The sequence below is a fragment of the Callithrix jacchus genome, chromosome 16, assembly GCF_049354715.1.
Source record: "Callithrix jacchus isolate 240 chromosome 16, calJac240_pri, whole genome shotgun sequence".
Taxonomy (NCBI): domain Eukaryota; kingdom Metazoa; phylum Chordata; class Mammalia; order Primates; family Cebidae; genus Callithrix; species Callithrix jacchus.
In genome coordinates this window covers 46,086,634-46,109,131 of record NC_133517.1, presented here as the reverse complement: position 1 = coordinate 46,109,131, position 22,498 = coordinate 46,086,634, and the positions used below count along the sequence as shown (strand labels likewise).

The 22,498-nt window shown below is 42.8% G+C and overlaps 1 protein-coding gene across 1 annotated transcript in view; it reads right to left on the bottom strand.

Annotated features, from left to right (window-relative positions):
* The window catches only part of LOC144579837 (uncharacterized), a 35,004-nt gene extending 15,054 nt beyond the window's left edge, over positions 1-19,950 (bottom strand). Inside the window, exons 1-2 of the mRNA XM_078353638.1 lie at positions 19,354-19,950; positions 14,891-15,023 (exon numbers count right to left, since the gene is read on the bottom strand). Coding sequence (XP_078209764.1) covers positions 14,978-15,023; positions 19,354-19,829 — 522 coding nt within the window. The 5' untranslated portion in view covers positions 19,830-19,950 and the 3' untranslated portion in view covers positions 14,891-14,977. The remainder of the gene's footprint in view (positions 1-14,890; positions 15,024-19,353) is intronic.
* Positions 19,951-22,498: the final 2,548 nt, after the last annotated feature.

The window sequence follows — 22,498 nt, the reverse complement described above, 5'->3', positions numbered from 1 at the left end:
GGCTGAGGCAGGAGAATCGCTGGAACCCAGGAGGCTTCCAGGTTTTTCCAACAGTGGTTCCCATGATGAGAATTCTGTAGTGTAGGGTTTGCATCAGTTATTTCCCTAATAACATCTAGTGAGTACATGTTTGTCATTCAACTGTTACATATGATTTAAATATGAACCCAGAGTGCTTTGGGTATGAGTCATATATGTCAGGTGCTTGAGTCACACCTACTTTTCTTTTGACAGTAATCCTTGTTAATGCCCTGATTTTATGATGTAATTTTTAGTGGAATTAATCTTGAACAACTCCAAATTATGTAATTAATTACATTCAACTTCAATGACAATTACTTTTTAATCTCAGCCTCCCAGCCTGACACCCCAGCAGAAATCCTGTACATAAACAATGGCAGTGACAGGTGGGTGGGAAGAGCTCTCCAATGTGCTGATATGTATGGACTCACTAATTATATAAATTACATTTATTTTTGCAAAACAAAACAAAACAAAACAAAACTCAGGGATTAGTAAAGTGTATATCATTTTCTTGGACCTAAGGGCTTAGAGAAGTTAAGGGACAGAGTGAAAGAAACTAAGTTCAGCAGCTCCTGATTATTTTTCCCTTAACACTCATTCTCAAGGGGTATAATAGGCATAATTTAAAAAAATTCTTGTGGTCACATAAATTTGGTTTATGTTGGATTTAAAATTTAATAAGTTTCTTTATTATAGAGTTGCTTGTTCTTTTTTTTTTTTTTGAGATGAAGTCTCACTCTGTCACCCAGGCTGGAGTGCAATGGCATGATCTTTGCTCACTGCAACCTCCAGCTCCTGTGTTCAAGCGATTCTCCTGCCTCAACCTTGGGAGTAGCTGGGACTACAGGCGCTTGCCACCATGCCCAGCTAATTTTTTATATTTTTAGTAGAGACATGGTTTCACTATGTTGGCCAGGCTGGTTTTGAACTCCTGACCTCGTGATCCACCCACCTTAGCCCATCCCAAAGCGCCAGGATTACACGCGTGAGCCACCAAGTTTGGCCTTTAATATGTTAATATTTGTTGTGACTTTCCAAGAAGTGGGATATAAAATGTTTCCTAAACTCTTTTGAAAAGAGAACACCCTTTCTTTTTAAACAAATAGCAACTTTATTGAGGTATAATTTATGTGCTGTTAACTTCACTTGTCTAAAAAGGGACAATTAAATGATTTTTAGGGTATTTACACTTATTCGACGAGCACTGAAATCCAAGTTTAAAACATTTTCACCACCTCAAAAAAAATTTGTTTCTATTTGCTATCACTCGTGATTCCCCACTCCAGCCCCAGGAAACCACTAATCTACTTTCTGTGTTTATAGAGTTCTCTTTTCTAGAAATTTTATATAAATGAACTCATACAATAGGTCTTGCTCTGTCACCCAGGCTGGAGTGCAGTGGTGCAATCACAGCCCGCTTCAAGTTGGAACTTCTGGGCTCAATCGATCCTCTCATCTTGGCCTCCCAAGGTGCTGGGATTACAGGCGTGAGCCACTCTGCCCCGACACTTAGCATAATGTTTTTGAGGGTCATCCATTTTCTAGCATGTATCAATACTTAATTGCTTTTTATTGCCAAATAGTATTCTATATAGGTATACTACATTTAGGTTATCCATTCATCAGTTTATGGACATTTGGATGGTTTTTACTTTGTGGTACTGTGAGTAACATTTGAGAACAAGTCTTAGTGTGGACATGCGTTTTTATATTTCCATTAGGTATATACTTAGGAATGGAATTGCCAAATCATATGGTAAACTTATGCTAAACTTTTTTCTGTCTGTCACCCAGGCTGGAGTGCAGTGGCACGATCACTGCTCACTGCAACCTCCACATCCGAGTTCAAGCCATTTTCCTGCCTCAGCCTTCCAAGTAGCTGGGATTACAGGCATGTACCACCACGCCCAGCTAATTTTTGTCTTTTTAGTAGAGATGGGGGTTTCACCATGTTGGTCAGGCTGGTCTTGAACTCGTGACCTTGTGATTTACCTGCTTTGGCCTCCCAAGGTGCTGGGATTACAGGCGTGAGCCACTGCACCTGGCCAACTTAAGTTAAACTTTTAAAGAAAATTCCACACTGTTTTCCAAAGTGGTTGCACCATTTGCATTTCTACTAACAGTGTATGAGAGTCCCAATTTCTCCAAGTCCTTACCACCATTTGTCATTGTCTTTTGATTCTAACCATCCTAGGGGGTTTGTAGTGGTATCTCATTGTGGTTTCTATTTGCATTCCTTGATGACCAACAATAAGCATCTTTTCATGTGTTTATTGACCATTTATATAGCTTCTTTGCCCAAAGGTTTATTAAAATTTTTGCTCATTTTAAAATTGGGTAACTTTCTTATTATTAAGTCGTAAGAGTTCCTTCTATATTCTAGATACAAGGCCTTAATCAGATATGATTTGCACGTATTTTCTTGGTCTGTGGTTTTTCTCTTCACTTTCTTAATGGTGTCTTCTGAAGCACAAAAGTTTTTAGTTTTGACTAAGTCCAATTTATCAATTTTTTTTTTAGTGCTTGTGCATTTTGTTGTATCTACAAAGGTCACAAAGATTTAGGCCTGTGTTATCTTTTAAGAGTTTTACAGTTTTAGCTCTTACATTTAGATCTATGATTCATTTGGAGTTAAATTTTGAATATGATGTGGGAGGCAAAGATTTAAATATATCTTTTTGCATGTGGCTATTGAATTGTCCTAGCACCATTTGTTGAAAAGACTATCCTTTTACCATGGCACCTTTGTTGAAAATCAATTAAGCATAAATTTAAGAGTCTTTAATATGTTAATGTATGTTGTGAATCTCCAACAGGGAGGATATAAAATGTTTCCCAAAATGTTTTTAACAAGGAATCCTACTCCCTCCCCCAACCTTTTTTCCTAAAATAAAAAACACAGACTTTCACTTATTAAGGTTCACAGAACAAGCTTTAGGGAAGCTAAATTGTTCTCATCCTTTTCTAAATTATTCAGGGCTCTAACTTTTTTTTTGAGACGGAGTCTCCCTCTGTCGCCCAGGCAGTGGCATGATCTTGGCTCACTTCGACCTCCGACTCCCAGGTTCAAGCAATTCTCCTGCCTCAGCCTCCTGAGTAGCTGGGATTACAGGCGAGCACAACCAGGCCGGCTAATTTTTGTATTTTTAGTAGAGTCAGGGTTTCACCGTGTTGGCCAAGACGGTATCAAATGCCTGACCTTGTGATCCACCTGCCTTGGCCTCCCAAAGTGCTGGGATTACAGGAGTGAGTCAGCGTGCCTGGCCCTCAGGGCTCAAACTTTTACTGCAATTTCGTTTAGACTTTAGGAGGCTAACTGTTGTATTTGAACTGCAAAACCAAAGGCAATTTCTTTTAGTCTCCTTATTGCAAAGATATCTCACTATGCAAAAATGTACGCAATTTTGGAAAGTTAATGGATGCAAATTTGGAAGTATGAACAATTTTGCAATTGTATCTTTTACATTTTTAGGGCAATGCATCTTGCTTGATCATGATATATGACTGGAGTTAATATCAGTGTTACAGTTGAATAAGACCCATTTGCATACACTTTTTTCACACACGCTGTATACACGCACACAATTACATACATACATACACACATATTGGAGATACAGTTTTTTCTTTTTAAATATACACACATACTGAAGATACAGTTTTTCCTTTTCCTATTTAAAACAAGTAGGTCTTGTTTTAATGTTTTTTTAGCTTCTGAATTTTAAAGTCAGTCATGTTTTTATTTAACCAAATATAATGCAAAATGTTGGATTAATCACTTAAATTTGGCTTTGTCAAAATGACAGTACTATCACTTTTGCATTATATTTCTACGACAAACAGAAGAACTTAGTACAAAAAGTAAAAGTGAAAAAGTAAGGCCGGACACGGTAGCTCATGCCTGTAATTCTCGCACTTTAGGAGGCTAAGGCAGGCCAATCGCCTGAGGTCAGGAGTTCGAGACCAGCCTGGCCAACACAGTGAAACCCCGTCTCTACTACAAATATAAAAATTAGCTGGGCATGGTGGTGTGTGCCTGTAGTCTCACCTACTTGGGAGGCTGAGACAGGAGAATCACTTGAACCTGGGAGGTAGAGGTTGCAGTGAGCTGTGATCGCACCACTGCACTCCAGACTAGGCAACAAGGGAGACTCCATTTCACAAAAAAAAAAAAAAAAAAAAGGTGAAAAAGTAGAATTAGTATCTCTTTATTAGTTTGCATTTATCTGCAGAACAACAACAAAAACAGACAAAAGCCAACAACAAGAAAAAAAATGGACAACTACTTCGACGGGGAGATTGCAGCATCATAAATCTAGAGAGGGAGATTGCAAGTGCCATCAGTCCTCTACAATGACCAACGCAAGCGGCCCACCCCAGTGAACTGCTAAGCTTCTAGAACCGCACAGAAAATGACAGTGGAAGACAAGCAAAGAGGCGTTCTACCGAGGTCCTCTAAAGTACATTCAGCTACCCTGACCAACATGCTGATTTTCTAACTATGCCTCCACCTGCTAGTGATTTAGTGTTTTGAGACGGGGTTTTACCGTGTTGGCCAGGACGGTCTTGATCTCTCGACCTCGTGATCCGCCCACCTCGGCCTCCCAAATTGCTGGGATTACAGGCGTGACCCACCGCGCCGCCTTCCCACCATACTTTTTAGGTAATGTAAATGTTCATTTTAGTTTAAATCTCTTTTCGCAAATGGATTTTACCAATTAGCTAATTTGGGAAAGTTGTATGGTAGTTTTTCTTTGTCACCTGAAACCTTGCTTGGTATTTGCTCAGCATTTTAAGATCTCCCCCCACCCCAACCCCCCAGGCTACTTGGAAGCTTCCAGGCTACTTCCTTAGGGAGCAGTTTACAGATTTTGTTTTTAGAGGCCTTTAGTTTACCGTGGCCTGCGTGGGTGTTCTCTTCTTTCCTCCTATTGTATGTTACGGTCACCAGCAGAAGCTGGCGTCGAAGGAGGTGCTATGCGAGGGTGGCCCCGAGTGAAGTAGAGGTGCTCTGCGATGGTGGCCTCAAGTTAAACAGTGACAGCCTCTGCCCTCCCAGCCCCCAGGCGCGCCGGGGCGGGCTGGGGCATCGGTTCCACTTCCACCTCCGGGCCTCGCTGTGTGACGGGGCCCGGGACGCCACACAAATACCAGGGCACCCATGTTTCTACCCTGGGGAACTCTCATGTCAGTGGGCCCCCAGTTCTGTTTAAGGAGAAAACAAAATTCCCCTCAGCTGGGGAATTTGACGCAGCTGGGCAGTTTGAGAACTCGTCGTGGTAGAAGGCTGATCATGCAGAGCCTGGTGCAGACGGGAACAAGAAATGAGGGGCAGGAATTTGCATATCTTTCCCAGGAGTATCAAAGTCTGGGAGAGTCTCCTCCCCAAAGTCATCTGCTCCAAACTGAACTAAAAAAGCTGCCTCCCAGGGGTTCCGTGGGAGCAGGTTCCCCTGTAAGGGCCAGGAGAGCTTGGATAATCTGGGAAGGAGACTACAATCAAGGATGGGAATTGGAGATGACACACTCAGCTACGATTCTTAGGAGAATAAAGAGGGACTGGCAATTAATATATTTGGAGTCGTATGTAAATCTGACATTGTAAAATGCAGGGAGTTCTTATTCTGCAGTATAAGGTCAATCATTATCACATGGTTACTCCTTATGTTCTCTTTATAAAGCTCTGATTTGAAGAACTGCTGTTTTTTTGTAGATGAGTGTCTGGGCTGATGGAACTCTCACATCACCTAAATAACCATTAAGCTGTTTTTTAGTTTGTTTACCTCAATGCTGCACATTGCACATGCATTAACAAATATCACCAATGAATGATGATGGAGGTATCATTATTTACTTGACAATCTGTAAAGTACCTTCCAGGTAACTGACAATATATTCCTACTCAATTACTCACACTCTTCACATCTCAGTTCCTTCTGTTTACTTTGCAAAGAGAAAAGCCCTTTGAACCCAAACATTTGTCGACCCCAGTCCCTGAGAAGTCACAGAATTTGCCAGAGGGAAGGCACATCTTTTGGCATCTACTTCTAGTAGAGGTGGAATTGCAGGGAGTGACTGCCCAGGAGCAACTGAGCAAAATCGGCAATTTTCCCCACAGAGCAAAAAGATTTGATTTGAAAAACATCATGCAGCCACCCAACTGTAAGTGCCAATATATTTACCACATCCAACGAGTGATTTTTGAATTGTCCACACCATGGCTTCCCTCCTATAGATTGACTTTAATTACCTGAAATAAGTTTGTAAGTTTAAATAAAAAGGAGAAGGAGTAGATGGGGAAATGAAATGAAAATGAAATGAAATGGAGTCACAGATCCTGAAAGTATAGTACTCTAGGAAATTTTACAGAGGGAGGTGAGATTAAATGAAAGCAGGAAGAGTTCCCATACTAGGTTAGTTTACGCGATGTCCTTTATTTGCTTACATTTATTTGGGGTGAATCAATTGATAATTGATAATTTTAACTTTTAAAAATGTGGAAAGAAATGCTTCTACAGATTAGAAAATAATTTTTTATTCCACTGGAAGTGGAACAATGTTTCTAGTAAATACTAGAAGTAAAATACATCTAGTGGAACAAAATATTTAAAATAAATATTTAAAACAAAATACTTAAAAATAAATATTTAAAATAAAATATTTAAAACTACACTTGAAATTTCAAATGTGTACAATCCAGAGGATAAAAAACCTTCAAAAATTGTAGACACAGGGTTTAGGAAGCCAAAGGCTGTGAACATCCCTTCTCACCAAATCCATGTTTTATTTTGCATTCTTCACAGGTAAGCAATCAATGCTTGTTCTGCTGTGGACCAAAAGCAGCCCCAAGGAGCTGATCTTCAAAGAAATGGAATTTACTCTGGCATACTCTTATGTAGGATACCTTTCCAAGGCCAAATCCCAAGATACTAACAAGTGTAATTTTAGGCAGTGATCCAAATCTTGGATTAGCTGCTAAATAACCTTGGCAGACTAGTCTCTGGGTGACAAGCGTGCATACAGGAGAAAAGGCAGAGCACTCTTGCAGAAACTTTCTTCTTGACATCCTCTTATAATGTTTAAAATCTCTCCTCTGTGGATGTGCAGTTTTGATTTTGGATAAAGCAGCAGGCTCTGCTTGCTTGGTGGTGGTAAATGGGACATTTTTCTTGGTTTCCATGAATAGACATTGAGGCCATGATGACTTCGTGTTTGCTTTCTTTTCTTCTTTTTTTTTTTTTTGAAATGGAGTCTTGCTCTGTCCTCCAGGCTGGAGTGAAATGGCATGGTCTCGGGTCCCTGCAACCTCTGCCTCCTGATTCAAGCGATTCTCCTGCCTTAGCCTTTCGAGTAGCTGGGATTACGGGCACCCGCCACCATGCCTGGCTAATTTTTGTATTTTTAGTACAAAATACTAAAATTTTGTATGGCCAGGCTGGTCTCAAACTTCTGACCTTGTGATCTGCCCTCCTCGACCTCCCAAAGTGCTGGGATTACAGGCGTGAACCAACGCACCTGACCTGTTTGGTTTTCTTCCAGTTGAATATGCTCAGCCTACTCCTTGACCCAGTGCTGAGTGTCTGTTATGTGTCAGGCAAGGGCATGCATAGACGTGAAGAAGAATAAGACAAAATCACTGCTGAAGGATCTCACAGTCTGTGTGGGGTGTCCTCCCAGGCCTGTCCCTGGCACTGCCAAGCTGAGCTTGCCTCCTTCCTCGGTGACTGCCACAGCTTGGACTGAAAAATAAATTTTAATTTCTAAGAAAGTAGAGAATGTGAGAGTGCCTTCAAGTGAGGCTCATGTTTGTGAAACTTGGATTTCAGAGTGTTGTTTGAAAGGCAAGTAGTATTTATATGTACTCATGTGTACATAATTTTATAATCACTTACAGTGTGTCTGAACCAGCTCCTGACCTCAGTGTTTTACTGCTCTGGGGAAACGTCACATTTTTTCTACCCAAGGAACTGAAGTTTATCCCAAAGAATAGTAAATAGATTTTGAAACTCTCAAAGTGTTCTGCATAGAAAACTAAAAAGACTGCCGGGCGCGGTGGCTCAGCCTGTAATCCCAGCACTGTGGGAGGCTGGCGGGTGGATCACGAGGTCAAGAGATCGAGACCATCGTGGTCAACATGGTGAAACCCCGTCTCTACTAAAAATACAAAAAATTAGCTGGGCATGGTGGTGCGTGCCTGTAATCCCAGCTACTCGGGAGGCTGAGGCAGGAGAATTGCCTGAACCCAGGAGGCGGAGGTTGCGGTGAGCCGAGATCGCGCCATTGCACTCCAGCCTGGGTAACAAGAGCCAAACTCCGTCTTAAAAAAAAAAAAAAAGAAAAGAAAATTAAAGGAACTCTCCTGTTTGAGAACTCTCCTGTTTAATCATTGGGAATGATTTAAAAAGACTGCAATTATTATTATTATTATTATTTTTGAGACACAGTTTTGCTCGTTTCTCAGGCTGTAGTGCAGTGGTGCAATCTCGGCTCACTGCAACCTCTGCCTCCCAGGTTCAAGCAATTCTCCTGCCTCAAGCAATTCTCCTGCCTCAGCCTCTCGAATAGCTGGGACTACAGGCATTCGCCACCATGCTTGGCTAATTTTTTATATTTTTAGTAGAGACTGGGTTTCTCCATGTTGGTCAGGCTGGTCTCAAACTCCCGACCTCAGGTGATCTGCCACCTCAGCCTCCCAAAGTGCTGGGATCACAGGTGTGAGCTACCGTGCCCACCCTGCAAATACCTCATCACCACCCCCCGACCCCTCAGAGGTGGAATTTATTTCTTCTCTCCTTGAATATGGCCTGGCTTTGAGACTGCTTAATGAATAGAAGGTGGCAGAAGTGACACTTCGGCAGTTCTTGCCTTATGCCCTGAGAAGGCCTGGAAGTTTCCATTTTCCATACCCCCAAACTACCACTCAGAGAGACCACATGCCCTGCATTGAGAGGCAGGAGGCTGGCCTCCTGGTGGGGCTTCCTGCTGCCTCTATTTCCAAGCCTCTTTTGAAAGACACTGAGAACTGCCAGCTTAGCTATTAATCCACAGAAGCTAGATAGCAAACAAAGTGGTTGTTGTTTTAAGCCACTACGTTTGGGGCATTTGTTACACAGCAATAAATAATTGAAATAGAGAGCAAACCATTCACTGTCACTTAGAACTCTTGGTTAACAGGGAATGGCTTTGCTTTACTGGAAAGACAGTTAAACTTGGTTCTCTAGATTGAGTTTTGGCTGACCGTTTATTGAGTTGCAGAGGGCACAGGTAAGGGTCCTCTAGTTAGAGAATATAGGGATATAAGGTCAGAAGAGATGATGTGGAGTTGTGTGGTGAGCAGGCCGTGTGGTGTGACCTTCAGGGCCTGGTGGGTGGTGGCAGACATGAGGACCCAAATAGAGGCTGTGAATAGAACCAGTGATCCCAGGCAGACGGTGGTACCAAGGCTGTCCGTGTTGAAGGAGAGAGTGTGGAGGAATGATAAAAATCAAAGCATAATTATTCAAATAAAAATGTTTATTCATATGCCACATAAAATTATCTACCCTACTACACTTTTGGAAACACTGCCTAGAAATAACACCCTTTTCATACCTCATGGCTCCTTCTGAAGGAGTCCTTCATGAGGAAGTAAGTAAATAGAGATTTTCTCTTTTTTGAAAAAGTGAGATATTTTTTCTTACATAGTGAAACACAGGTCTTTCTTCATTACTCCATGTGGTGATCACACTTAGCCCCATCAGCACAGTTATACAGACACATTCACACACCGAGGAACAGTTCACACACACACACACACACACAGGGACACAATTCTTGAACAGGATGTTTTTCAAATTGGCAAACAGGAAGAAAAATTTTCAACTTTTATACTTCCAACCTTCCTAAAAATAGATGAGTCTATTTGATAGCAGTTTTGGCATTTTTGAGGGAAATATGTGTACTCATATTTTCAAAGATGTAAGCTTAAACTGCATAATTAAATAATTTGATATAATCTTTAATATAATTAATTAATTTTTTTGAGATGGAATTTCACTCTTGTCACCCAGACCCAGGCTGGATGGAGTACAGTGGCACCATCTCAGCTCACTGCAACCTTCACCTCCTGGGTTCAAGTGATTCTTCTGCCTCAGCCTCCCAAGTAGCTAGGATTACAGGTGCGTACCACCATGCCTGGCTAATTTTTGTATTTTTAATAGAGACGGGTTTCATCATGGTTGGCCAGGCTGATCTTGAACTCCTGACCTCAAATAATCTGCCTGCCTCGGCCTCCCAAAGTGCTGGGATTATAGATGTGAGCCACCACACACTATTTTACTGTCTTAATATTTAACTACATTAAATTTGCAGTTTCATCATTAGCTTTTTTTGCATTTTTGTGTTTTAATTTTTTATCATTAGCTTTTTAAAAATCAAATGAAAGTATTATTGGATACAGAAAGCTTCCCTTGATTTCAAAACATTCCAATTTTGTCTACTGCTTGAAACCTTAGGTTATGGTCTCATGAGCATGGTATTTCACCTGAGATGCATTTCTTTGGATTTCAATGTCTTCATATGTAAGACGGGTATTTTTCTGCCCCAGCACAGTATTGTTACCATGAGGTAATCCATGTTTAAGGGTGTCATAGGAGGCTAGGCATGGTGGCTCATGACTGTAATCCCAGCACTTTGGGAGGCCGAGGCTGGTGTATCACGAGATCAGGAGTATAAGACCAGCCTGGCCAATATGGTGAAAACCTGTCTCTACTAAAAATATTTAAAATTAGCCAGGCATGGTGGCACATGCCTGTAATCTCAGCTATTCGGGAGGCTGAGACAGAGAATTGCTTGAACTTGGGAGGCAGAGGTTGTAGTGAGCTGAGATCACGCCACTGCACTCCAGCCTGAGTGACAGAGTGAGACTCTGTCTCAAAAAAAAATAATAAAAATAAAGTGTCATAGGAGGCAGAAGGGAATCACTTGGCTGTGTCCTAAAAGTTTAATATGTAGAGTTTTATTTTCATAATTTAAAAAACAATTTATTGTTGATAGTGTTTCATGCAGTGGTTGTAAGATCGTTTTCTTAAAAATTTTTAAGCCTTTAATTATTTGGGTTTTTTTTAAAAAATGCCTGAATTTTAAAAATTGCATTTAGCCTGAGGACTTATTGTCTGTTTGGAGTTTATTGTCTGATGAATTTCTTCTGTTATTTCTATTTACTTATGGAATTGTGAGATTTCAAAGCTATGAGCCATGATGGAAGTGGCTTAGTTCTTGCTCAACCATTTTATTTGATAATGGCGGCTCAGAGTCAGTTGAATAGTGTTCAAGGTCACCCGGTGTCTGCTCATTTGCTTTTGTCTGAATGAATTAATATTTGCATGAGACTTCTGAGAAAGATCCCGTTTTTACTGGGCGTGGGGGCTCAAGCCTGTAATCCCAGCACTTTGGGAGGCTGAGGCGGGTGGATCACAAGGTCAAGAGATCGAGACCATCCTGGTCAACATGGTGAAACCCCATCTCTACTGAAAATACAAAAAAATTAGCTGGGCATGGTGGCGCACGCCTGTAATCCCAGCTACTCAGGAGGCTGAGGCAGGAGAATTGCCTGAACCCAGGAGGCGGAGGTTGCGGTGAGCCAAGATCACGCCATTGCACTCCAGCCTGGGTAACAAGAGCGAAACTCCGTCTCAAAAAAAAAAAATAAAATAATAAAATTAAAAAAAAAAAAAGAAAGAAAGATCCAATTTCTTTGATGGAACAGCTCTTCCAGCAGAATAAGTTCATTGTGCCCTCAAGGTGGGCAGCAGCTGAACACCACCATTGGGCTTTCTGGTGAGCAAGGCCTTGCCAGAATGCACAGAGTTAGCTAAGTCTTTTTTCTAAGACCTGGTCATCCAAAGCCCTGTCCCCTGGAAACATCTGTTCAGTGGTGTGCTCATGCCAGACTGATCCCATCTATGAAGCTTTTCACCTCTGAACTGAGACATAGGTTAGGTGAGATTCCTGCTATGTCTTTCCTTATATTGTCCTGGGGTCCCAGAAACCCACTTTGGTAGGAGGCAGCACTTTACAACCCCCCATAAAACCCTTTACCGAGGGTTCTGCCACAAATGTATGACCCCAGATAAGTCACTTAACATCTCTGGTTTGTAATAGAGTGAATTAGATGATCTCTAAGATAAATTAAGGGGGGGGGGCGGAAAACAGAGGTTTCATTGAATCCTAAAAGGAGACTAATTTTTCCCTTCTATTTGTATTTATCTTATTTATTTATTTTTGAGACGGAGTCTTGCTCTGTGGCTTAGGCTGGAGTGCAGTGGTTCAAGTGATTGAACCACTCAAGTGATTGAATCACTCCTAGGTTCAAAGTGATTCTCCTGCCTCAGCCTCCCGAGTAGCTGGGACCACAGATACCTGCCACCATGCTCGGCTAATTTTTATATTTTTAGTAGAGATGGGGTTTCACCATGTTGGCCAGGCTGGTCTTGAACTCCTGATCTCAGGTTATCTGCCTGCCTTGGCCTCCCAAAGTGCTACGGTGACAGGTGAGCCATCACACCTGGCCTATTTATTTATTTGAGACCGAGTCTGTTGCCCAGGCTGGAGTGCAGTGACACAATCATAGTTCACTGCAGCCTCAAATTCTGGACTCAAGTGATCCTTTTGTCTCAGCCTTCTAAGAAGCTGGGACTGCAGGTGTATGCCACCACACCTAGCTAATTTTTTTAATAAAGTTTTTTTTGTAGAGATGGTGTCTTGCAATTTTGTACAGGCTGGTCTCGAACTCATGGCCTCCAGCCATCCTCCCACCTCAGCCTCCCTAAGTGCCTGGATTTCAGGCATAAGGCACCATGCCCAACCTTCGCTTTTATTTTAAAAATAATATGCTGTACTTGATTGCATTGGAATAATTCATCCTTTCTTCCTGTTTCTTAATCTAGAAGCAAGATGACTAGAGCAGGGGTTGATGGAAGAACAATGTTACATTCCACAGCAGAACAAAAGAGTTGTAGAACTGGGGCTGGGGAAAGCAGAGAACACATTTTGTATTATTATTATTTTGAGACAGAGTCTCACTTTGTTGCTGGGGCTGGAGTGCAGTGGTACAATCTTGGCTCCCTGCAACCTCTGGTTCCCAGGTTCAAGAGATTCTCCTGCCTCAGTCTCCTGAGTAGCTGGGATTACAGGCACAAGTCACCACGCCTGGCTAATTTTTATATTTTCAGTAAAGGCAGGATTTCACCATGCTGGCCAAGCTGGTCTAGAACTCCCAATCCACCCGCCTCAGTTTACCAAAGTGCCTGGGCCACTGTGCCTGGCCTATTATTATTTTTAAAGTCATGGTAGTGAGTAGCAGTTAACATGGAACAAGGATATATTTTAGAGAATCTGGAAGTTGGGCCGGGCATGGTGGCTCACGCCTGTAATCTCAGCACTTTGGGAGGCCAAGGTGGGTGGATTACCTGAGGTTAGGTGTTCAAGCCCAGCCTGGCCAACATAGTGAAACTCTGTCTTGAGAGAGAGAGAGAGAGAGAGAGAGAGATAGAGAGAGAGAGAGAGAGAGAGAGAGAGAGAGAGAAAATCTGGAAGTCAAGGTATGAAGAGCCAAAACATGATGTGGAAAGTCATGAAAGTCATGGGGAGTCTTTGGAGACTGCCTGATTACCTAGTGTAAGGAGAAACCCCTTCTCCCTATTCAAAATCAGCTATCTAAAAATCAACATTCTTGACTACAGATGATTGGCTCAGAGGTGTACACTTGACTGAGGTGGAATCAGTCAAACTTTTTTGCCCACATATTTGGAAATGAGAGTCAGGATGGCCAGTTAGTGGCATACCCAGAAATGAGGTGATAGAAACTATTCTTTTCTGTGATCACAATTGATCATGTGTTCAGAGGAACGCAAAGTTGGTCTGCAGAGGTGGAAAGTTGAGAAGCTTCATGAAGAGAAAAAAAAACAGACAAAAAGCAGAAGTGGGGAAGGTGTTCTGCCTGTTTCCTGCTAGCTTTGGGGATTTCACCTAGTTCCTTCTGAGACCAGGATGCACTTGCCCTTGGGCATGATGAAGAATGCCTATGTCCCTGAATCCCAAAAATAAACTCCCCCGTTAAAGGCATCAAATAAAAAGGGGCAGGAATATGCTTGTCTAGTGTAGGCTAATGGGCAAGATGAGTTTTCTAAGAAGTATGGTTCTTAGAAAAGAGAAAAATGGGCAAATTCCAGTGAAATTGAATGTGTGGGCCTCACAGGTCCTTGCACCAGCCAAGCTGCTCCGCCCCTCCAAGAACCCTCTTTCTCCTCAGTGCTTCTCAAGATTGGCCCCTAACACAAGAACAAGCAGTTGAAAAGTCACTTCCTCAGGGAAGCCTTCCCTACCCAGTTACTGTCTCTCTAACCCCGACTTTCCCTCAGGCCATAAACAAAGAGGCCATTGATTTCCAAATTAGTAAATTCTACAAAAAGACAATTCTTCAATTACATAATAATAACAGTATTGGCCAGGCGCAGTGGTTTACGCCTATAATCCCAGCACTTTGGGAGGCCTAGCTGGGCAGATCACCGGAGGTTGGGAGTTCGAGACCAGCTTGACCAACATGGAGAAACCCCCATCTCTACTAAAAATACAAAATTAGTCAGATGTGGTGGCACATGCTTGTAATCTCAGCTACTTAGGAGGCTGAGGCAGGAGAACTGCTTGGAGGTTGCAGTGAGCCAAGACCATGCCACTGCACTCCAGCCTGGGCAACAAGAGGGAAACTCCATCTCAAAAAAAAAAAAAAAAAAAAAGTAATAGTATTGACATTATCCTCCATCTTTATTTCAAGTTTCAACTAATCAATTGGCTAAGGATTTTTGTCTTCTATTCTCCTTCTACTTACCTTCTTACCAATGGTCACTCTCTCAAGATGAATTAGCCAAAATTTCTGGTTCAAAACCAAGAGATGCAGTCAGCCTCTGGATATGTCTCAGCATGTCTGGATGCCTGAGAGACAGCCTCTGCTTTCCACCAAACTAAGGGAAAAGGAGATGGTATTATCTAAAACTTCACTCTACAAAGAAAGTGAGCAACTTTCTTTGAACTCAAAGCCCCCAGCTGTGAGCCTTCTTCCAATGACACCAGAAACACAAAGTAGGTGAAGGCAGCTCTAGCTGAATGGCTAAATGTGCTTGTCCAACTGTACTTTTCCTTGGATGTTTGGGAAGGCTCCCCTGTACCCCCCACTAATTAATCATTACCTTGGGAAGATGAAGAGGGAGAACCCAGACGGAGTTCCACCTTTGCCACTGACAATCTGAGTGTCTTTAGGTTCATTACTGGGCATCCCTAATCCTCAATCTCCTCCCCGTGAAAGGGTTAGAATACAGTGTACAGATGGGTGTCAGAGGCTCAATGTGAGGACTGCAGGTCGTATGTGTAACTTCACCACCCACATTCACACAAAGGAACCATGCCCTGCATCTTGCTCAAAAAAATGCCAGTTGTTCTATCAGGTCAGAAAAATCCAGTTGGCTGTTGCAGCCTGTCACTCATGTCCCTGTTCAGACTTCTCTGCTGGGGATAGCTCTCACCCCTAAGTCCTGTCTTCCATCCCTTGACACTATCACCGTTTCTGATAAATAACGTGTCCTGCCCAGTGAAGTTATTTTCTCATGTGGTGGTGTCATGGGTCTCTTTTTATAAGGCCCTTTTTTCTTTACCTCATGCTAATCAGGTCCAGATATAATATTGTTGCTTTTTCTTTTTCTAAGAAAATACATTGCTTCCTTTCTATGTAAACAGCACATATGCTTAGAATTATTCGGTGATCAATACTAATTAGGTATTCTGTTCAGTAGATGTTTAATGTTTTAATTCTAGGCTTTCATCTAGTCACTTTGAGTTGATTGATTTAAACTCTATATTGATTAAATTGTCTTCTTTTTGTTTGACCTCCTCAGGAAGGGGGAAAAATCATTCCGTTGTATTCCTTCAAATTTCATATCTAAAAATCAGTCTATAGGTATAAAAAGAAAAAAAGAGTCAAACAATAATATTACTGCAAAATGCTGCTTATGAATTCAATTAAAAGGAACTTTTGCTGAATTAAAAACTGAAATCCCTTGAAAAATGTTTAGTCTCTCTCTCTCTCCCTCCCTCTCCAATCTCTTCATACCTATTTTCTAATAAATCTTATTTAGACTGGAGACCCTCCTGGGAAATTTCACTTTTAGTTTTGGGAAATGTCAGTTACCAATGATGGGAATATCAGAATATTTAAGCACAGAAAAAAAGAACTTCTTCTCTCTCACATGTGTTAAAAATAGTCACAGGGTATTTTCCCTTCTAAATTCTGAGAAAGGGAAAAAAGTCACTTTTTGGACTAACATTAATGAGGGAATATTTTCCTAAGGTGAAAACCTTCTTAGAAAATTAGAAGAAACAAAAAGATGTAAAACTGCAATCAGTTCTAGCAGAAGGAGGGGTGGGCCAGAAGGCATGTCGGCCCCCTTCTTCCCTGGCTCCCTCCCTCCGGACCGTCGCACAGGGCCACCGGGGAGAATGGCTCTGTCTGCAGGCAAACACCCCTTTTCCCCCTTCAGATTGTCAGTGGCAGGAAGAGAGCAGAGTAAGTCCTGCTCTAAAACTTCCTGGGGGCCTGGCCTCTTGAACTTGCTTACCTTGCCGGGGTTTTACCCCACCCCCAGTCAAGTCAACTGAAATTCAAGCTGGCTCCTGAGCCACGCCTAAAAAAACTTCTTCCTTTCAGTTTTCACTTCGTCTCCCTATCTTGCCCTCATCAGCCCAGCCCTTGATGAGCTCCTGGCCTTGGTGACTCTGCTCAGGGAGAAGCCTGAGCAGAGTCTTTTGGCCACCTCTGTCTCAAATGTTCCCATTTTGTTTCTCTCATGCTCGCTTTCCTCAATCAGCCACTGATGTGTTGTTCCCTTAGCCCAGGCCAGGAAAGGGTCACAGGACTGACTGAGACAGAAGAAAAGATGCAAAAGCAAACAATTTTAAGGGTGGATATATTCGCATTATCCATTTACAGAGGCCAAATTCAGCAGATGACTCTCAACCCCTACTTGACTGAATGTGCAGACAAACATCAAATGATGCTTAGTCTATTCCTCCCAATTTGTAGTTGCCTAAGAATTTAAGGTTGTGGTCAGACCTTTGATGGAAAATAAAGAAACAAGTCAATGTTGGCTGGGCGGGGTGGCTCAAGCCTGTAATCCCAGGACTTTGGGAGGCTGAGGCTGGCGGATCACAATGTCAGGAGTTCGAGACCAGACTGGCCAACAAGGTGAAACCCCATCTCTAAAAAAAGAAGTCAATGTTATCCAACAGGATATAACCAAATTCTAAAAAGATGGCTTATGAGCGAATTCAGAATATGTATTTTAAATATTGTTACAGTTCTAAATAATCATGTGAAGCTACACTAAAAATCAGTGCAAAGAATCAGTGATAGTATTAATGTAGGGGAAGGCAGTATCCCGTGTCTTTATTTAAAGACTTTTTAACTTGCTTCATTTCTTTCTTTTCGTTTTTTTGAGACAAAAGTCTCACTCTGTCGCCCAGCCGGGAGTGCAGTGTCTCCATCTTGGCTCACTGCAACCTCCTCCTCCTGGGTGCAAGTGATTCTCGAGCTTCAGCCTCCTAAGTAGCTGGAATTACAGGCGCTCACTGCCACGCCCAGCTAATTTTTGTATTTTTTAGTAGAGATGGAGTTTCACCATGTTACCCAGGCTGGTCCACTTGCTTGATTTCTTAAAACAAATGTACTCTTATCTCTGCCATTTTGCTATATCAAAATCAATGTAATGATTATCTTTCAAAGGCTTTTTATAATACTGCTATGACACAGCTTTTTGACTCCTTAAATGAAAAAGGCTTGGAAATAACAGCTGAGGAACACCTAAAAAAATAATCATTAAAAAATAATGATTCTTGAATTTACATGTCTGTCTATTGCCAGAAAAAATGGACAAAAGTGAGAAATTCAATTAATCCATAAGTATTTTTTTGCTGCAGTTATAGTCCATATTATGCTAGATGAGATTTGAGGGAGGTTCTGCTCTTGTGAAATGTGTAGTTGGGAACAAACTAACTGCTCAGAGATGGTAGGTTTGGGGTCTTCAACCCAACCCTGTCGACTACTATTGTACAAATCTGGGCAGATTTTATGCCCTTTCGAAACTTCAGTGTCCTCATCCATCAAATGGAATAATAATCGTTCCCGTCTTCTAAGTTTAAGAGAATTCAGTAAAATGCAAATGTCTAGAAATTGCTTAGAATAGTGCCTGGAATGCAGCGAACTCTCACAAAATGCTATGTATCGACTAGTTGGGAATCTAAGACTAGAAGTCATGTATGTCATGTCAAAATAAGTGAACATTTAGAGTTTTATAGATACATTAACAGTTTACAGAAAAATGTAAGAGTCTGCTTACAATTCTCATTTTTTCTTTTTGGTCAACGACAGAGTTGAAACCAGATGGGATATCACACAATTACAAACCCACGAGTTTTCCTGTTACTTTAAGGTAGGTGCCTAATTTGGGTGTATGTGGGTAGAAGAAACCAAAAAAAAATGTTCCTTTGGATAATACCTGAAAACAGGGGTTACCGATTTGGATTTTCTAAACAAACAGCAAAACAAAAGCCCCGGCTTTATCCACAGAAACAGTGCTCTTTAGGGCTTCCGAGGATTCTTTGACCTTTGCTTTAGGAAACATGGACAGCCTTTCATTTGATTGGTGAATTTTCTGCTGGTGCTTTTTTTTTCTTTTCTTCTTCTTTTTTTTTTTTTTTTTTTACCCTGTTCCCTGCCTGAAAGCTAAACCTATTTATGGTGAGCGCTGTTTTTTCAATTAGGTTTATTTTCATTTTCCCATAGGCCATGTTAGCTGAGAACTTCCAAAAGTTTATTTTTCTTCTCTTTGCTTTTTATAATGTTTTTTAAAATAAAATGTGCAGCACTTATCTATAGATTTTCTCTGGAAATACTTATGTCTGAAATAAGCTTATTTTTTTTTCCCACACCTTTAACACCACGTCATACGAGCTATTCAAAAATGCCTTTCTGAATGTAATTGTTGTCCATTTCTGTGGCAAACTCTAGGAGAACAAGGATCGCGTCCGGTTGGCCAGCTTTGTGAAATGTCTTGTGCAAGCTGGCGCTTAACAAACAGTACTTAAGAATGATGATCTGTTTGTGACTCGGCTTCTCCCAAAAATTTTCAGCTGGTTATCAGAAAACACTGTTTAAAATTCCAAGCTTAGCATTAGTAATATGGTTTCCCCACGAGGTCCCAGATTTGGGGTGAGGGGTGGACTGAAAACGAAAACCCACATCACCTTTCCAGTAGTTGTGTAACGGAAAATATCTCTGGTGAAAGCATTCCAGGCGAAAGAGAGCCTTGCTTAGCTCGGAATTCCCTCCGGGGAGGCTCGCAGCCCGTGGGGACTAGGGTCTGTACGTCCCCGGGCGACTGAGGGCTGCTCTGCGTGAGGATGGGAAGGTGGGTGCCGCTGCCGAGGGGCACCTTCACCGAGGGAGAAAGCCCTAGGCCCGCTCCGGAGGCGCTGCTCCTCCGGGCCTGGGGTGGGCGGCAGCGGCGGCGGGACCTCGCCCCCTCCCGGCCGCCCGCGCGCCCGCGCGCCCGCGCCTCCTCCCAGCGCCCGGTGTCCCACGGGCCCGCCGCGGTCCCCGCCCGCTCCGGCTCCCGCGCCTCTCTCCCCCAGGCAGCTGGGGCAGGAATTCGGCTGGAGAATCTGGCCCGGGCACCCGGCCCTGGAGGGCTGGACGGGTTCGCCCGGGGCCGCGCCCTCATCCCGGCTCCTACCCGGCTCCCCGTCCCGCGCCCCTCCCCGCTCCGGCTCCCCCACTCCTTCCCGCTCCCGCCGGCGCTCCCCGCCTCTGCTCCTCTCGCTCCCCCTCCGGCGTTCCTTCTCCCTGCCCCCCACGCAGACCGCCGCCCCCTGGCCTTTCTTCCTGCCCCAGCTCCTCCCCTGCGCCCCTCCTCCCTGCTCCCCTCCTCCCCTCCTCCCCTCCTCCCCTCCTCCCCTCCTCCCCTCCTCCCTTCTTCCCGTCCTCCCCCGCTCCTCTTTCCAGTTTGCGGAGCTCCCACGCTGTTGCTATGGAGGCGCCCGCGGCAGTTCGCGGCCAGGCAGGAACGGCTCTGGGGCCCCGGGGACGGAGCAGGGACTCCGACCAAGGCTCGGGCGCCTCGCCCCCTAGGGGCCCAGGAACAAAGCGCGCCCTCCCCCACCCCGGGAGTGCGCTGTGAGACCCTCAGGCGTCCCGGGCCCCGAGGCTTAAGACCACCGCGAATCTGCTCGCCCCCAACCTCTGTGGGCAGGACCCCTGGGGCCGGGGTGACAGCTGCGCTACATTCCCAGCCCCCCGAAGATCACTCCTACTCGCCCCATCCCAGAGGTGTCACTGGGGCCGGGGGACGGCCAGATGGCCCCATTTAACGGGACTATCCCTTTTGTTGGGGGCCGAAGCAGCGTCCAGGCCAATTTACATAGGAAAATGGGGTTTGTGTCCCCAATTCAGTGCAGTGCCCCGACAGCTGGTGGCTCTGTCCTCATGTCAGGACCCCACAGCACGATGTTTAAAGTGGCTTTATGTGTGCAGATGTGTGAGTGTGAATAGCAACTGATAGGGAACCAGTAGCTACTAGGTCTGGCTTGGAGATACTAAGCGTTCACAGAGGAAAGTTTATCAGCCGGGTCACCGAATAAGAGCCTCGACGAGAAAAGTCCTGTTGAAGACTTCTGATGCTCTCCTACAGACCTGTTAGCTTATCACTGTATTCAGAAATCTAAAAAGCCAGATTGTTTGGGTCTGAAGAGGACTTTGAAATCCTTACTATTTACAGTTTGGTCGTTGCTTGTAAAAGTTGTGAGGCTGAACATAAAAACTGTTTAAGGAGGATTGCTAAGACTTAAAGATAATGATGAAAGATCGAATCTAATTCATTTTATTGAACTACTTTGACTCAGCTGGTTTGTGTCCAGAACGATAGCCTGTAATATGCTGAAAGTTATCATTTGTTTAGTTTGAAATCAGTAGCTTAAACATGTGTACTTAAATTGCAGAATGTTAGAACAGAGAGGAACTTTCTTATTTTATTAGTGAAAAATTTGAGGCTCAGAGAAGTTAAGTGATTTTCCCAAGATCACACAACTCTGAAATATGTTCTGAACTGTTCAAATCTATAACAGATAGAGGACACTTGAAAAGACAGTAGTTTTAGAAGCCTGTGAAAATACCTCTATCAGGAAGCTCTGGATCTGCAAGGGGTGGGAATTTTGAATTAAAAAAAAAAAAAAAAGAAAAAAAAAAAAGCAGCAGCCACTCTCGCACCTTTCTTCCAGTACGCTGGAGCCACCAACAGGTAACTCCCTAGAAGACAAGGGATCCAGAAGACTTTTTTTCCCTGCATCTTTATACATTTTTATCACCTTTGGCTGAGACTGTATTGGAACCAATTCTAGTGACTAAAATTTTCTAGAACTCTGCACTGGGATTAGTGACATTGTTTCCATGGAAGCAATTATTTTGTAACAAAGATGGAAAGTATAATATATGTTTAGGATTTGTAGAAAACGGGAAATTGAAGTTGGGTTGGGACCCTTTCAGTCACCAGTTTTAGGTAGGAGGACACAATGAACATTATGGAATCTGCATTCACTTACCAGAGGGTAGGGTAGTTAATTTGGAAAGGCTTTTTTGTTTGTTTTTTAGGCAGGGTCTCACTCTGTCACCCAGGCTAGAGAGCAAAGGTGGGATCAGAGCTCATTACAGCCTTGAATTCCTGGACTCAAGTGATCCTCTTGCCTCAGCCTCCCAAGTAACTGGGACTACAGGTGCTCACCACCCCAGTGGCTCACCTGGGAAGGGATTGGAGCTCCCCAGAACAACAGCACTATCTATCTTTACAGTAATTTAAAAGAATCTTTGAAAGATGGTCTCTTTACATCAAGAGATTTAAGAAGAAAGCACTCTATTGTCTAAACTTCCCAATAGATTTCTATTGGCTAAACCCCCTGTCTTTAAACCCTAAATGAGTTTACAATAATTTTGGAAAGACTGCCTCGGGAAGCTTTTAATTGATCTGTAGTGACCACAGGATGCCACGTTAAGAAAAGTATATTTGAGTTTACACACTGCACTTCAAAAATGAGGAAGAACAGAAATGTGTAGCTGGATTGGAACTGGAGAAGGGTGTTGATTTCTGTTCTGCTTCTCACACCAGAACACATTAGCAAGTATTTTTTTTCCCTCATATTTGTTTGGGTCCATGTAGTACCTGGATGAGAGTACCAAATATATAATGGAGATGCCGGGTAATCAACATAAGAACCTCTCAATCATTGGAAAGAGAGGGATCATTAGAGTCACTAATAAAGTGTTATATATATATATATATATATATATATATATATATATATTTTTTTTTTTTTTTTTTTTTTTTTTTTGAGACGGAGTTTT